The sequence below is a fragment of the Chionomys nivalis genome, chromosome 23 (assembly GCF_950005125.1).
Source record: "Chionomys nivalis chromosome 23, mChiNiv1.1, whole genome shotgun sequence".
Taxonomy (NCBI): Eukaryota; Metazoa; Chordata; class Mammalia; order Rodentia; family Cricetidae; genus Chionomys; species Chionomys nivalis.
This window is the reverse complement of record NC_080108.1, coordinates 39,331,801-39,344,261: the sequence shown is the minus strand read 5'-3', so window position 1 is coordinate 39,344,261 and position 12,461 is coordinate 39,331,801. Positions and strand designations below refer to the sequence as shown.

The 12,461-nt window shown below is 52.3% G+C and overlaps 1 protein-coding gene across 6 annotated transcripts in view; it reads right to left on the bottom strand.

Moving 5' to 3' along the window:
* The window catches only part of Abcc8 (ATP binding cassette subfamily C member 8), a 74,018-nt gene that overhangs the window by 3,669 nt on the left and 57,888 nt on the right, over window positions 1-12,461 (bottom strand). For all 6 annotated transcript variants that reach the window (XR_009056081.1, XM_057755948.1, XM_057755949.1 and 3 more), the window contains exons 22-33: window positions 12,158-12,295; window positions 10,850-10,975; window positions 9,846-9,945; window positions 9,055-9,296; window positions 8,796-8,962; window positions 7,747-7,816; window positions 7,116-7,273; window positions 5,005-5,097; window positions 1,672-1,774; window positions 917-1,030; window positions 532-652; window positions 302-432 (exon numbers count right to left, since the gene is read on the bottom strand). Coding sequence is in view for 5 of the 6 variants with exons in the window: in XM_057755948.1 (XP_057611931.1) it covers window positions 302-432; window positions 532-652; window positions 917-1,030; window positions 1,672-1,774; window positions 5,005-5,097; window positions 7,116-7,273; window positions 7,747-7,816; window positions 8,796-8,962; window positions 9,055-9,296; window positions 9,846-9,945; window positions 10,850-10,975; window positions 12,158-12,295 (1,563 nt within the window). In the remaining variant the exon portion in view is untranslated. The remainder of the gene's footprint in view (window positions 1-301; window positions 433-531; window positions 653-916; window positions 1,031-1,671; window positions 1,775-5,004; window positions 5,098-7,115; window positions 7,274-7,746; window positions 7,817-8,795; window positions 8,963-9,054; window positions 9,297-9,845; window positions 9,946-10,849; window positions 10,976-12,157; window positions 12,296-12,461) is intronic.

Genomic DNA, 12,461 nt, shown 5'->3' with positions numbered 1-12,461 from the left:
AAGGGGAGGAGACAGGCAGGGGTAGAGATGCTGCTCAAGGCAATGACAGCAAAACAAAAGGACACCAAGAGGGACAGAGACAAGGGCAGAGAAAGAGGGACACGGCAGAGATGGGCTGAATGAGGATAGGACTCAGAGTGCTGGACACTGGCAGCCTCTCTCTCAGCCTCTGCTCTGAGGCTCAAGGGAGAGTTATGGATCCCCTGTAGAGAAGAGGCCCCTAAACTAAGGAAGTCCGAGATGTATGCCTCTGTGATGGGTGGGGTCTAAGGGTAGGAAGAGGGGGTCCCACCCAGCTGACCTTCTGTCCTGGAGAGATGAGGGCGTTGACGTGCTTCAGCACGGGCTTCAGGGAGCTGTCATAGCGCACACTCAGGTTTTGAATTTGGATCTTTCCTTGGTCTGGCCAGTTCTTGGGGATCAACGATGGTGCTGAGGGCCAGGCTGGGGGTCAGCCACCAGACGTAGGCCACTCCTAGCACTCTGAAAGGCCACCTCCCCACTCTGGGAATACCCTCTACAGGTTCTCACCAAGGAGCCCCTCGTAGCTCTCTGCCTCAGTTTTCAGAAGTGCATGGATACGCTTCACAGCCCCCAACTGAATCTCCATGTCCGCCAGGTTCCTCACCATCCAGTTGAGGTAGTTAGAGACCTATGCAGGCGAGCTGGTCACAATGGCTCGGTGGTCACCACTTTCCCCTTGACCTCCCAGATGACTCTGCTTACTCTGAGGAGGACTAGGAGCCACTGGAAACTGCCTGGGCAGGGGCACCCTGGAGCCATGAGAGGCTCTTCATCCATCATTCAGCAAAGCCTAGGTGGGTGTCACCGTCTCCCCCATATCTCAGTGGAGGGCAGCGCCCTGGGTTCCCAGGAGGGCACCTGACTCCTCCCTCCCCCGCCCGCCACCACTCACCATCAAGGCATAGGTGAGGCCCAGGCCTACCAGGCCAGCAGAGAGCTCCCTGTGGAGGGAGTTGGAGATGGAGGTGGCAGCCGCAATGAGCACCACACACGCTCCGATGTACTCCTGAGGAAGGACAGCGGCTGGCCTGGGCTGTTGTGGGTCAGAGCCTCACCTTGGGGCAGAGAGTAGCTCAACCAGCCTGAGCCCCGGCCCCACACTCCCACAGCAGACACACAAGGGGCTGGCAGAAGCTGAGGCCTAGGAGGTAATGTTCACTCCAAGGTTGTGCACCCTGCTTCCTAAGGAAGCTTGTCGCACCATCGGCTCCAATAAGCCTTCATGTGTGTGTAGCAATGGCCCACTGAAGGCACACACTTGCCAGTCACCCACTTCGGACAGGATCTCATAGCCCAGACTACTAAACTTCGTAGTCTTTACTGCTAACCCCAGATTGCTGGGATTACAAACATGGTGGGAGAGGCAAACACTCCCCAGATGAGCTGCATCCCCACTCCCAACACCTCCACTGTCCTTAATGTCTACACCCTGCACATGTCCACTTTCCTTGTTCCTAGAACACCTCTGGGGTCTACGGGGTGAAGACACAGGTTAGATGCATAGGGCTGCCAGGGCTGGAGAGCAGGAAGGCCCTGGGTCCCCACTATCAGCCAGCCCCTCTTCTGTTCTTCATCTATGTTCCCCCTGTTCCAGCCCCACGTTCCCACCAGAACCCTGCCCAGGCCCCAGGGTGGTATGGCACTTGCCATGCGGACTTCCAGCCACCTGTTGGCTGCCGTGAGGAAGAGGGAGGCGATGTTGTTGGAGTCTGTATATTCTAGAAGCTTCTGCTGGAACCGGGCCTCATACCTGGAGGGTGAGCAAGATGTGACGGTGGGAGGTGTCCAGGTGGGCACTCTTGTCACTTACAAAGGGCTCTCAGCAGCCCCCAAACAGGCCCGCTCTTAGGTTGACCTCACAAGTGGTCCCTGCCCCTCTGTCCACCTCTCTTCTGCTTCTGGCCCACAGGTGTCCTGTATTTCTCTCTATGGGGAGACAGCTTATTCTTTCAAAGTCACAAAGTGTGTCCCCGCTGAGAACATCAATGGTATTCAGGATATAGACCACGTCCTGGTCAGGGCCAGTTATAACCAGCCTTATCTCCTGGCACCATGATGCAGCAGCCTCCCAAGCCTGCTTGGGGTTCATGGCAACATCTCTCACCCCCAAGCCCTTGGCTCAGGCTTCTTCCATCATCTGAAACCTTTCTCTCTTGCTCTTTAAAAATCTGGTCCCTTCTCAACTCTCAGGCCTGACCTTAACTGCTGCCTCCTCAGAGACACCGCCACGGCTCCTCTCCCCCACCCCAAGGGCTACCCTCAATGACCACTCCGCACCTCTATACGCCTGTCTCTGCAGCCTGTTAGCTGCTCAGAGTCCGCCGGAACACTCACTCTTCTACCTGAGCATGATCCAGCTCTCACACCAGACTGGGGGGCGGGGTGTGTGTGTGAGGAGGGCAGTGCGTGCGCAGCTTCGGAGCCTGGCACTATCGTGAAAACATTAGGGACAAGTGAGTTGACCCTCCGATAAGGCCTGGCCCTCTCAGGCAGGTAGGATTGTTCTGGAAAAAGGTCTCTGGGCTTTCTGTCTCAACCACCAGGCCTGGTCATTTCTCCTGCATCACAGTACACAGACCTGCCTCCTCTGATGTTCTGGACTCCTCTGCCACCTCCTTCAGACCCCTCGTAGTACTTGTTTAATGATGAACAAAGAGACCATGAGAAGCCATCTTGACACCAAACTGGGAAAAACCAAACCTGGGCACTCGGGGTGGGGGTGGGGGGGCATACCTTGCTGGGCATATGCCTACTCCTGATACTATTTGTTCTACTGAATTATTTCTGGGCAGAGGACATGGATCTAAGGATGAGAAAGTTCATCTCTGAGGTACAGGGAGTGTGCATTGTACAACCAAGTGGTGAACACGTGTGCGTGGGTGACAGGTTGATATGTGCATGTGAGTGCACGCGTGCCCAGGGGGGTGAGGAGCGTATGGGGTTTGAGGGCCCATGTACATGACAGGGAATTCGAGGCAGCTGGCGGTTATGCCTGAGGACTGGGAAAGAGCTCTACAACAGTGCAAACCCAGACAGGCAACCAAACGCCAGGCGCACACTAGGATCACGGTTTCTTCCTGGGCTAACATCGTGGGAACACTGATGTTCAGCGTGGACTGAGGGCCTCTGGGCCACACCGAGACCAGTGTATGTCACTGTGGAAACAGCTGTTTCTGTCCCAGTCCCCTCATGTTGGGACGTACAACTCTGTACAGATCTGCCTCCTCGGAAGGAGGACTGGTCTGGTCCTCTCAGCCACTTCTATCAGACTTTGCTTTTGTATGGCAGGCCCAAGAAGTGCTTATTTGATGATGACCAATGAGAAGCTGTCTTGACACCACTGCCCAGGGCAGAGCAGCCTGGGTTTTAGACTCACACCTATGCCACGTGGCTATTGTAAGGATGACTGTTAGTGACTCGTGTGCAATATTTAGCCCTTGGCACTCCACCAGTGTGAAGTCAACAATGCTAGTTAGCATCTATTGGGGCAGACTTCTGGGCTAAAGCCAGCAAATGAGCCACATACAGCAGCGATTAAAAGTCTTTTTTTCAAATGTAGGAATCATTCACCATGATGAGCAGGGGGTGGATTAGACAGCAGGTCCGTGGCTGACCAAAGGCTCAGTCCGAGCCCCGGCTTGATCTGAGGTTGAATAACAGTGCTGGAATCTGCTCAGAAGCCTAGTCCATTTAGACAAGCAAGTCTGTGGTGCCAGGGCCCAGCCCAAGAGCAGCTAGACACATTTTAAAACTTAGAGCAGAGGCTAGAATCAAGGGTGAAGCAGCCTTGGGCAGCTGGGAGCCAAGTCTGGAGCCCTGTGCCAGGCTTTGGAGCTTCTGGATGGCGATGGACAGGCTTGTGAGGGGTAGGGGGTGTCCAGGGAAGGCAGCCTGGCCTAGGGCACAGCTGTGCTCTTCTCTCCCCAGATGACATCTGAGAGGTGAATTCCCACAGGGCCACTTGCCTCAGGAGCAAGTAAGGCCTGTGCCAAAGCCTGGGGCACACTCCCTAGGGCTGACCTTGGACCTACAGGTAGCAGGAGAGATGAAGGTCTTGGGCCCTCAGCTCTTAAGCCCTAGGGTTGCTCCTAAAGTAGGGTTTGGTGTCACATGGCCATTGTCATGCGGCTGTGCTGTTCTTAAAATAACCTGTTGTTACCATCTGGGTTAGGCTTGGAGATGAGAGCCCAACTATGTGGGTCAGGGGTCTCTGATCTGGCTGGGAAGAGGGACAGAGGCTCCAGGAGACTCACCCACTTCTTGGTTGTGAGGAGCAAGGGTCTTTTCCAGTCTCTGATAGCTTGAGATTGCTCCCAGCCCACACCACCACTCAGGGTAGTGAGGTCGCACCAGGAACACTGACTTTCAGAAAATTCCCCTGTGTGGGTGAACTTTTACCTGTCCCCTGAGTCACAGCTTCTATAACCGTTCCTCTAAGAATCCTTCCCTGGCTGCATCCCGTCTGGGCTCCCAAAGTCTTCCCTTTGGTAGAGAAGTAGCCTCGTGGCCTGTGGGGACTGTCCGCCCTGTGAGCTCACTGTGTCAGATGGGTGAGTAGGCTAAAATCTGGGCTTCATGGGGCCATTTCCCAGAGAGGTCATGTGACTGCTCAGTGTCTCAGTTTCCCTATCTGGGCAGTGGGAACAATCACACCAAACACCTAGGTCACAGCGCAGAATGGGAGGGCCTCAGGGCTGGCTCCAGGTGTAGGGGCCTTTCCAGTGAGGCCACATCTGTGCCAAGCTGGTTAACCATGCCCTGCCTTAGTGCAAAGGCCCACAACTGTCTGCAAGGCTAGGAGGGTCTGGAATCCACATGACTCGTCCTTGCAAATGGACATTGCCCAAGGCCTAAGACATGATTTAGATGGGTACGCCCTGGGTCGTCCTAAGTAGGGCCCTTTGATTTGTGTCTCACAGCCTGTGACCCCGAGGCCAACCCCACTCCAGTCCACCCCACCATGGGGGTCTCTGCTCCTACCTGAAGGCGCGGATGGTGGTGAGTCCTTCCACAGTTTCAGCAAAGTGTGAGAGCAGCGGCAGCTGTGTGGTGTCATCCAGCTGTTGCAGATCCCTGCGACAGACGGCAGCAGTTAGCAGGGCAGCGTGTGCTCAGCCTCAGCGGGAGGGCAGCTGCAGCTGCCAGGCTGGGTGGCCTCATCGCCTTCAGCCTCAGTTTCTCCTTGCTGAGAGACAGTGATGGGATGGTCCCATCATGCTACTGGGGACAACAAAGATGCTTATGCGGAGAACTTCAACAGAGCCCGCTGAGCCCAGGTCCTTCCACCTTGGGCAATGTCCACCTCCCATCTGGTTCCATTTCACAGGTGGACACCCTGGATAGGGGACAGCTGGCCAAAGGAACAGAAAGGCCAGATTTGACGGTCTCAATTCCTTGTTTCCTAAGAACCACAGGCCTCAGGGCATCCTAGGCCAGGATCTAAATATATAGTTCCTGGGTGGGGAGAGGAGGCTGCAGGTCTCCAAGGCAACAAGGGGCCTCCTGCTCCCTATAGCCATGCTTCATACGCCAAGTAGGCCAGCTGGGACACAAGAAGCAGCTTCCCTAGACACTGTTCCAAGAGTGAGGTACCAGGAACAGGGCGAGCATGTCTTCCTTGGCAGAGGGATGAACTGTGTGGGGCAGCTTGTGCTACGGCATGTGGGAATACTTCAAGTGAACAGTGCAGTATAATGTTTGGAAAGACACTGTCATTTTGCTAATGCCGGCACAGAATGTCCCCCTGGGTGCTCAGAAATTCCAGGCCATTCAGACAAAAAGTCATTTATATCAATGCTGATTCTTATGAGCAGGTGATTAGAGTAAAAAAAAAATGCATTTAAACATAATGATTATTGTTACCAAGCAGTATTTTGACTCTTGTTTCTTATCAACTATACACACTTGGAAAAGGTACTTAACTTTTATGGACATTATCTGAAGTAAAAAAAAAAAAAAAGTACATTTTTGTATCACAAATACTTACATGATTATATGACCAAAGCAAAGGTTTCACAGAGCTGCTATGAATATAGTCTGATAATTCATGTTATAGATCAAAATAGAATGCATACATACATACACATGTATATGTATGCAAACATGTATACATATATATTAGGAATGAAGCCCAATGCCTGGAGCATGGCAGGCAAGTGCTCTATCCTGACCCATTCCTAATCTCGGTTCTACCTCACTGTTTCTAACATGCTAATTATGAATCAGGATATTGATTTAATAACGGTTGTAATCGGTGGTTTAAGTAATTGTGGTCTTTTAGTTTTTCATTCTAATTTTTTGAACCAGTGAGTTTCACAGAATAACTCTTAGGAAGAACTCTCTAGAGAATACTCTAGAAAACTTCGAGGAGGAAATGTGTGTGCGTGCGTGTGTGTGTGCGTGTGCATGTGTGCGTGTGTGCGTGGCGTGTATGTGTGTGCGTGTGTGCGTGGCGTGTGCGTGTGTGTGCGTGTGGCGTGTGTGTGCGTGTGTGCGTGGCGTGTATGTGTGTGGCGTGTGTGTGCATGCATGTGTGCGTGTGCGTGCGTGGTGTGTGTGCATGTGTGTGTGTCTGTGCACGCATGTGTGTGTGCGTGTGTGTGCATGTGTGCGTGTGTGCGTGTGTGTGTGCATGCGTGTGTGCGTGTGTGGCAGGTCTGACCCACGAGAGTAGCTGCAAGAGCACTAGTCCACCGCACTCCCACATCAGGTGCCATCTGTGTTCCCATAGAGACCAGCCTGGTCCCTAAGTCAGTGTGGCTCCTGGGATCATACAGTCCTCATGGTGACCATTGGGACAGATGAATGAAGGACATCAATGTACATTCACCCTGCCCTAGCAATTCCATTCCTGACCACATCTCCCAAGGAAACAACTGAGCTATCAACTGTAGCGCGTGTGCTGACAGACGGTAGCTAGGAGAGGCATTTCCTCCATTCCTATTGGCTCGTTCTAGTTCCAATTTTGGGAAAGCACAGCTCTATTACTTTTACGATGATGGTTCTGGCAAGCGTCCCAAACTGCCATCACAAAGGATTTCCTATCCCTGTTCCCACACCTCCACCCACCAGACTAGAAATGCCACTGTCACCTGGATGCCACTCGGAAGTACTTCTGGATGAAGTAGCACACCACAGCTAGGGGGAAGAGGGCCACGAGGAACACAGGTGTGACATAGGAGATGACAGTCAGGGCAGAGACACAGAGCAGGGTGGATCGGCTCAGACACTCCAGCGTGGATGGGATGTGCTGAGGAGGTGAGGGGGAGACAGTGGGGACATTTCTGTATTAGACTCTTTGGAGTACTACGTGCCACAATGTTTGTCTTTCGTTTTATGGCAGGCTCATAGTGCATCTGTCCAGCTACCCCGCAAGCTCTCTGTGAGCAGGAACCAAGACTCTGTTTTTCTCACCATCTAGTGAGGTAAGTCAACAAAGGAAATAGGCTGAACTCAAGTGAATATTCAGAATATCTTGTAACCTTCCTGAATAAGCCAGGGAAATCTTAGATAGAAGCCAAAAAGACCTGGTTTCCCTTCAGACTTACAAAGCTCTCAAGGGAGGCCCCAGACCCCAAGGCAGTGTCCATCAGACAGGGACACTGGGATCCCCACAAAGGGACACTGGGCTCTCTACATGGGCTCTGATCATCTATGCAGAGAGACCAGCATCCAAAAGGAAAAACCCCTGGGGTCCCAAGGAAATCATGGCATAGTCGGTACCTGGTCAATGGTGTTACAGTCAGATGAAAACCTGTTCAGGATGCTCCCCAGGGGTGTGGTCTCAAAGAACCTAGGAGGCAAGAAGAACCACTTTTCACTGATTTAGTTTGTTTATGGAATGATTTAAATGTCCCTAGAACATCTGTAGGTCTGGCTTCCTCGGAGCAGTTGCCTTCATGGGTCTGCAAATATCTGGCTGTGTCCTTGAGAAGTCCTACAGCCACTCAAAAGGGTGCTGGCTTCCATTTAGCCTCCCTCCCTCACAGGTAATCACGGATGTCCTCCTCAGTCTGACTCACTTGGCAACTGATCCCTTGGGACACAGAGTCCTCTCCCAGAAGCGCAGGTCCCCGTGGACAGCCTGTCAACTGGCTGACAGTGAGAGGCTATGCTGACTGTCAGCACTCTGTCCTGGAGTTGGCCCAACCCAACCAGAGAGTTTCTAAACTTCAGATTGGGGGCAAACAGAGAATGAGTCAACGAGGCCCCCCTGTCCACAGGCCACAGAGAGATAACAAAGTTGGAACTACGGGTGTAGCCAGGCAGGGGGCAGCTGTGAAGTAGGGTCCCAGAGGTCTGGAAGGGATGAGACCAGGTAACCCGTTTGTCTCTGTGGTTCGGGTGTGATGTTATAGCTTCTAGACACCCGGCACTTTCTGAGCTCTGCTCCATCACATGAGGGCAATTTGAACAGTTAATCCTGCTTCCAGTGCCAGAAACTGCAGGCTGCGGGGGGAGGGGAGAGAGGAGGCAGAGGAACTTGTGGGCTGAGATGGACAGATTACACCACCTAGGGAAGGGAGTTAACCTTTACCCAAAGTCATCAGATGCCCATGTTGAAGGCTGATATGAACATCAGATGAGCCAATCATGTAAAATGCTCACAGGGTCTGCCGAGTAAATGTCAATTCTGTTTCTTGCATAAGGACACCCTGGCTTGAATAATCCCCACAAGCCTGTGACAGAGGCCATCAGCGTTCATCTTATAGAGGAGGGATTTGGGACTCAAAGCATAGTGACCAGCCCTGGTATCATCGGGTCTGGAGTACCTCATGGGGGCCAGGATAATGCAGTTGAGCAGACTGTGGTGCAACCTCTTGGCCACTTTCAGTCCTGTCCACTCCACAGTGACAGAGGTGACAAGGCACAGCACGATACCCAGGCTGCAAAGCACGGTGAATACCATGGCATAGACAGACTGGTCCAGGGCACATTCCTGGGGGGGAGGAATGAGAGTGTCCTGGGGTTGTATGTGGGCTCAGCCCCCCTCTTCCTCTCTGCCAACCCTGCTGTGGGTTGCAGTCATACCTGGCTGAGGGAACAGTTCCTGGCAGCAGGGCTCAGAACCAGGGCACTGTCAGTCCACTTGGCCAACCAGTAGTCAATGGCCACCAAGACCATGTGCTTGAGCAGCTGGGAGAAGACAAGCAGGGACAGGAGCAGAATGCCCGCAGAAGACAAGTACTTAGAGCAGGCTCGCCACGGGATCTTAGCTCGCTGATGCAGCACTGAGGATAAGTTGTCATCTTCCTCGCTCTCAGCGGCCTCCTCTGTAGGGCGCAAGAACCCACCCTGTAGCTTCACAGATCCCAACTCTCTGAAGGTGAACCAGGGGGCATCTTATTCCCACTTAGAGATGGGAAAGCATATAGAAAAAAGAAAGATGCACCATCAAACCACGCTACTCGACCATGCCTAGAAGCCTGGGTTTTAGTCTCTCTGTGTGTGATGGCTAATACTGTCAAGCAGAATCACCTATAAGACAAGTCGCTTGGCACGCTGTGAGGGATTGTCTACAACAGGCTAATGAAGGTGGGAAGGCCTGCCCACCTCGGGTGGCGCCAGTCCGAGAGCTGAAGTACTAAACTGAATAAAAAGGAGAAAATGAGCTGAACATTCCTGGCTCTCTGCTGCCTGATTGTGGATACAAAGTGACCCCCCAGCCTCATTCCTGTCACCCCGCCTTTCCTGCCATGACAGGTTATATCCCTAGACTTGCAAGCCCCAGCACACCTTTCTGAAGGTTGCTTCTTGTCAGTGACTAAAAGGAACTAGCTCATCATGGGAGTTGACTGCACTCCCAGGCTGGTGGTCCATACCTTCCTCCTCTTCCTCATCCAGTAGAAGGCCGTCTTTGGAGGACATGGCACGGGGCAGGCCCTGAGACGGCTCTGAGGCTTTCCTCTCCATGACTGTCTCCTGAAAGACGGATGGACACTGGCCAGTGTCTTCGGGGAGTGCTTGTGGGGAAGAAGAGGTTGGGGACAGCTACACTAGTGATGAGCGGCTTGCAGGTTATCTCTACTTTGGGGAGGGTACACGTGGACACATGCTCATCTTGCCAGAGTTAATTTCTTCTCTTTATCAACTAACAGCAGCTGCTATCTCAGAGGGGAATATTCTTCTCTGTGTGTGAAGGAGTCTATGTAGCCCAGACAAGCCTTGAATTCTCCATCCTCCTGCCTCATCCTCCCCAGTCTTTTACTATAGGTATGCACCGCCACACCTGATTCTACCCTGTTCTTAGTCTCCGAGATGCAAGCAACTCAGGTGGGCACACGACCGTGGACTGGCTAACCCTCACATTCCATCATCCTAGCAGGAATGAGCCAATCAGGGTGAGCCCACGACTGGATGAATAAGAAGGTTCTGTTGAGCTGTGAGAAATGCTCTCTGGCGGCAGAGGAAGCCCAGGGTTACTGACACAGTGCTGCTGCGGTGAAAATGGGGCAGATTTGAGTGCAGCAGAGCAAAGAGACAGCGAGAAACCGGTGACGAATGAAGCCACAACTCTCCTGGGACTCTCTGGTTTCATGAACCAACAATTCCTTACCACCACCACCCCCTTTTCTTTGTTTAGAGAGTTTGAGCTGGTTTTCAGGAGTCTTTCAGCTAAGTGGTATCTGGACATCTGTGTGCATCTGAGTCCGTCCTGGGTCCCTGCACAGGTGCCAGCTATGCCCTGGAAGAGCAAATTCAAGACAACCCTACATCTGTCCTTTTGGAGACTTCCTGGGGGGTGATGAGGACAGGCGGGCCTTGTGAGTTCAGATTTAGTAGAACCTTCTACTTAAGGATGGCTGTCTGGTCCCCATATTCTCACCTTCTCCAGTTCCTGGTCTTGCCGATTCATGAGGGTCTTCCAATGCTCAAAGAGCTGGCACTCAGACCTCTGGAAGTCCTTAAGTGTCCCTTCCCTCTGAATGGTGCCGTCCTTCATAGCGATGATCTGCCAAGGAAGCCACAATATAGGCAGCTTAGAGAAGTCTGAGACCAGAGGGATGGCTATCTTGATGTACTGTGCAGTCTGGTAACCCACCCTCACCAACATCATTCTCGGTGGGTGTCCCAGCAGAGCTAACGAGTGTACCTTGGCCAGGACTGGCAGGCTACCCCCAGGACCCCATCAGCATCAGTTTCCAGATACTGAGCATGCCAAATGTACGCTATCCCGAGCTGTTCCTGATGTAGAGTCTATCAGTTGTGGTAACATGCTTGTTAGTACAAGTGAGTGTGTCTGTGCCCTTTTGGAGCACAGCAAACTGTATCTGAAGCACCAATGTCACCATCATACAGAGCCAGCTTTAACTGGCACCCACCCACCCTGAGGTCCTGTGCACAAGGACCTCACGGGGCAGACACCTCCATGTTTGCCTGGACTCAGGATTATTCTCCAATACAACCACAGTGCTTTGCTTTCTGAAGCCATTTAACCTGTTTTTAAATAGCTTTAGAATTGTTTTGTCCTTTTCATAGTGGAGGGGGCTCTCACTCCACAAGGAAGGTTTATTTTGAAAGAAATTAATTAACAGACCTATTTGGCTCAGACTTGAAGCTCAGAGAGGATCTCAGATGTGTGGCCGCTATCCACAGAAGTTTTGACACAGGAGTAGGCAGGTGGTCAATTATCTTTATCTTAGCATTAAGTGAATCCCAATGAGATGGAGAAAAACTATGCCCTACCTATTGAAGAATGGGGGGATTAGTCAGTGTGGGGGGTCATAACACCAAGTTCTGCGGGAGTGTTGTCTGCAGGACAACTGCCACTGTTCTTCCAGCATTCTGCATCTGACTGAGGCTCCACCCAACCCATCCCTGAAGGCCAGTGGTCCAGGGAGTCGGCTGGAACAGGATCATCCACAGCCAAGGCAGGTAGGGAATATCTGCAGGCCCAGGTGACACCAAGTCTCTGGACTATTAAGTATTTCTTAGCTTATACAAAACCACCCAGGGCTGGTGTCTTGTGCTTTGTGACCACCAGCCATTGCTGCTGGGATAGGACTGGTTCTGTTGAAGATCTCTCTCTCTCTCTCTCTCTCTCTCTCTCTCTCTCTCACACACACACACACACACACACACACACACACACACACACACACCCCTCTCTAGTCTGTCCTCTTGTGTTCCCTACCCAATCTGCATGAGGCAAGTACTGTAGCTTGTGAGTCACCAGGACCACTGTCCTCTTGTCATCCCGGAGCAGCTCAAGGATGCCGGCCTGCATCAGGTGGTCACTCAGATGGACATCCAAAGCTGAGAAAGGGTCATCCTGAGAGAGATGATACAGCGTGTGGGGAATAGGTGGACATAAGCAGAAATCTCCAGAGTCCTATCGAAGCTGATCTAGGTACTGACATCAGCTAGCTTTATGGCCTTGAAATCCCCACCTGTCCTCTTGAGGGCTCCAGTGTCTTACTTATCACCCTTAAACAGAC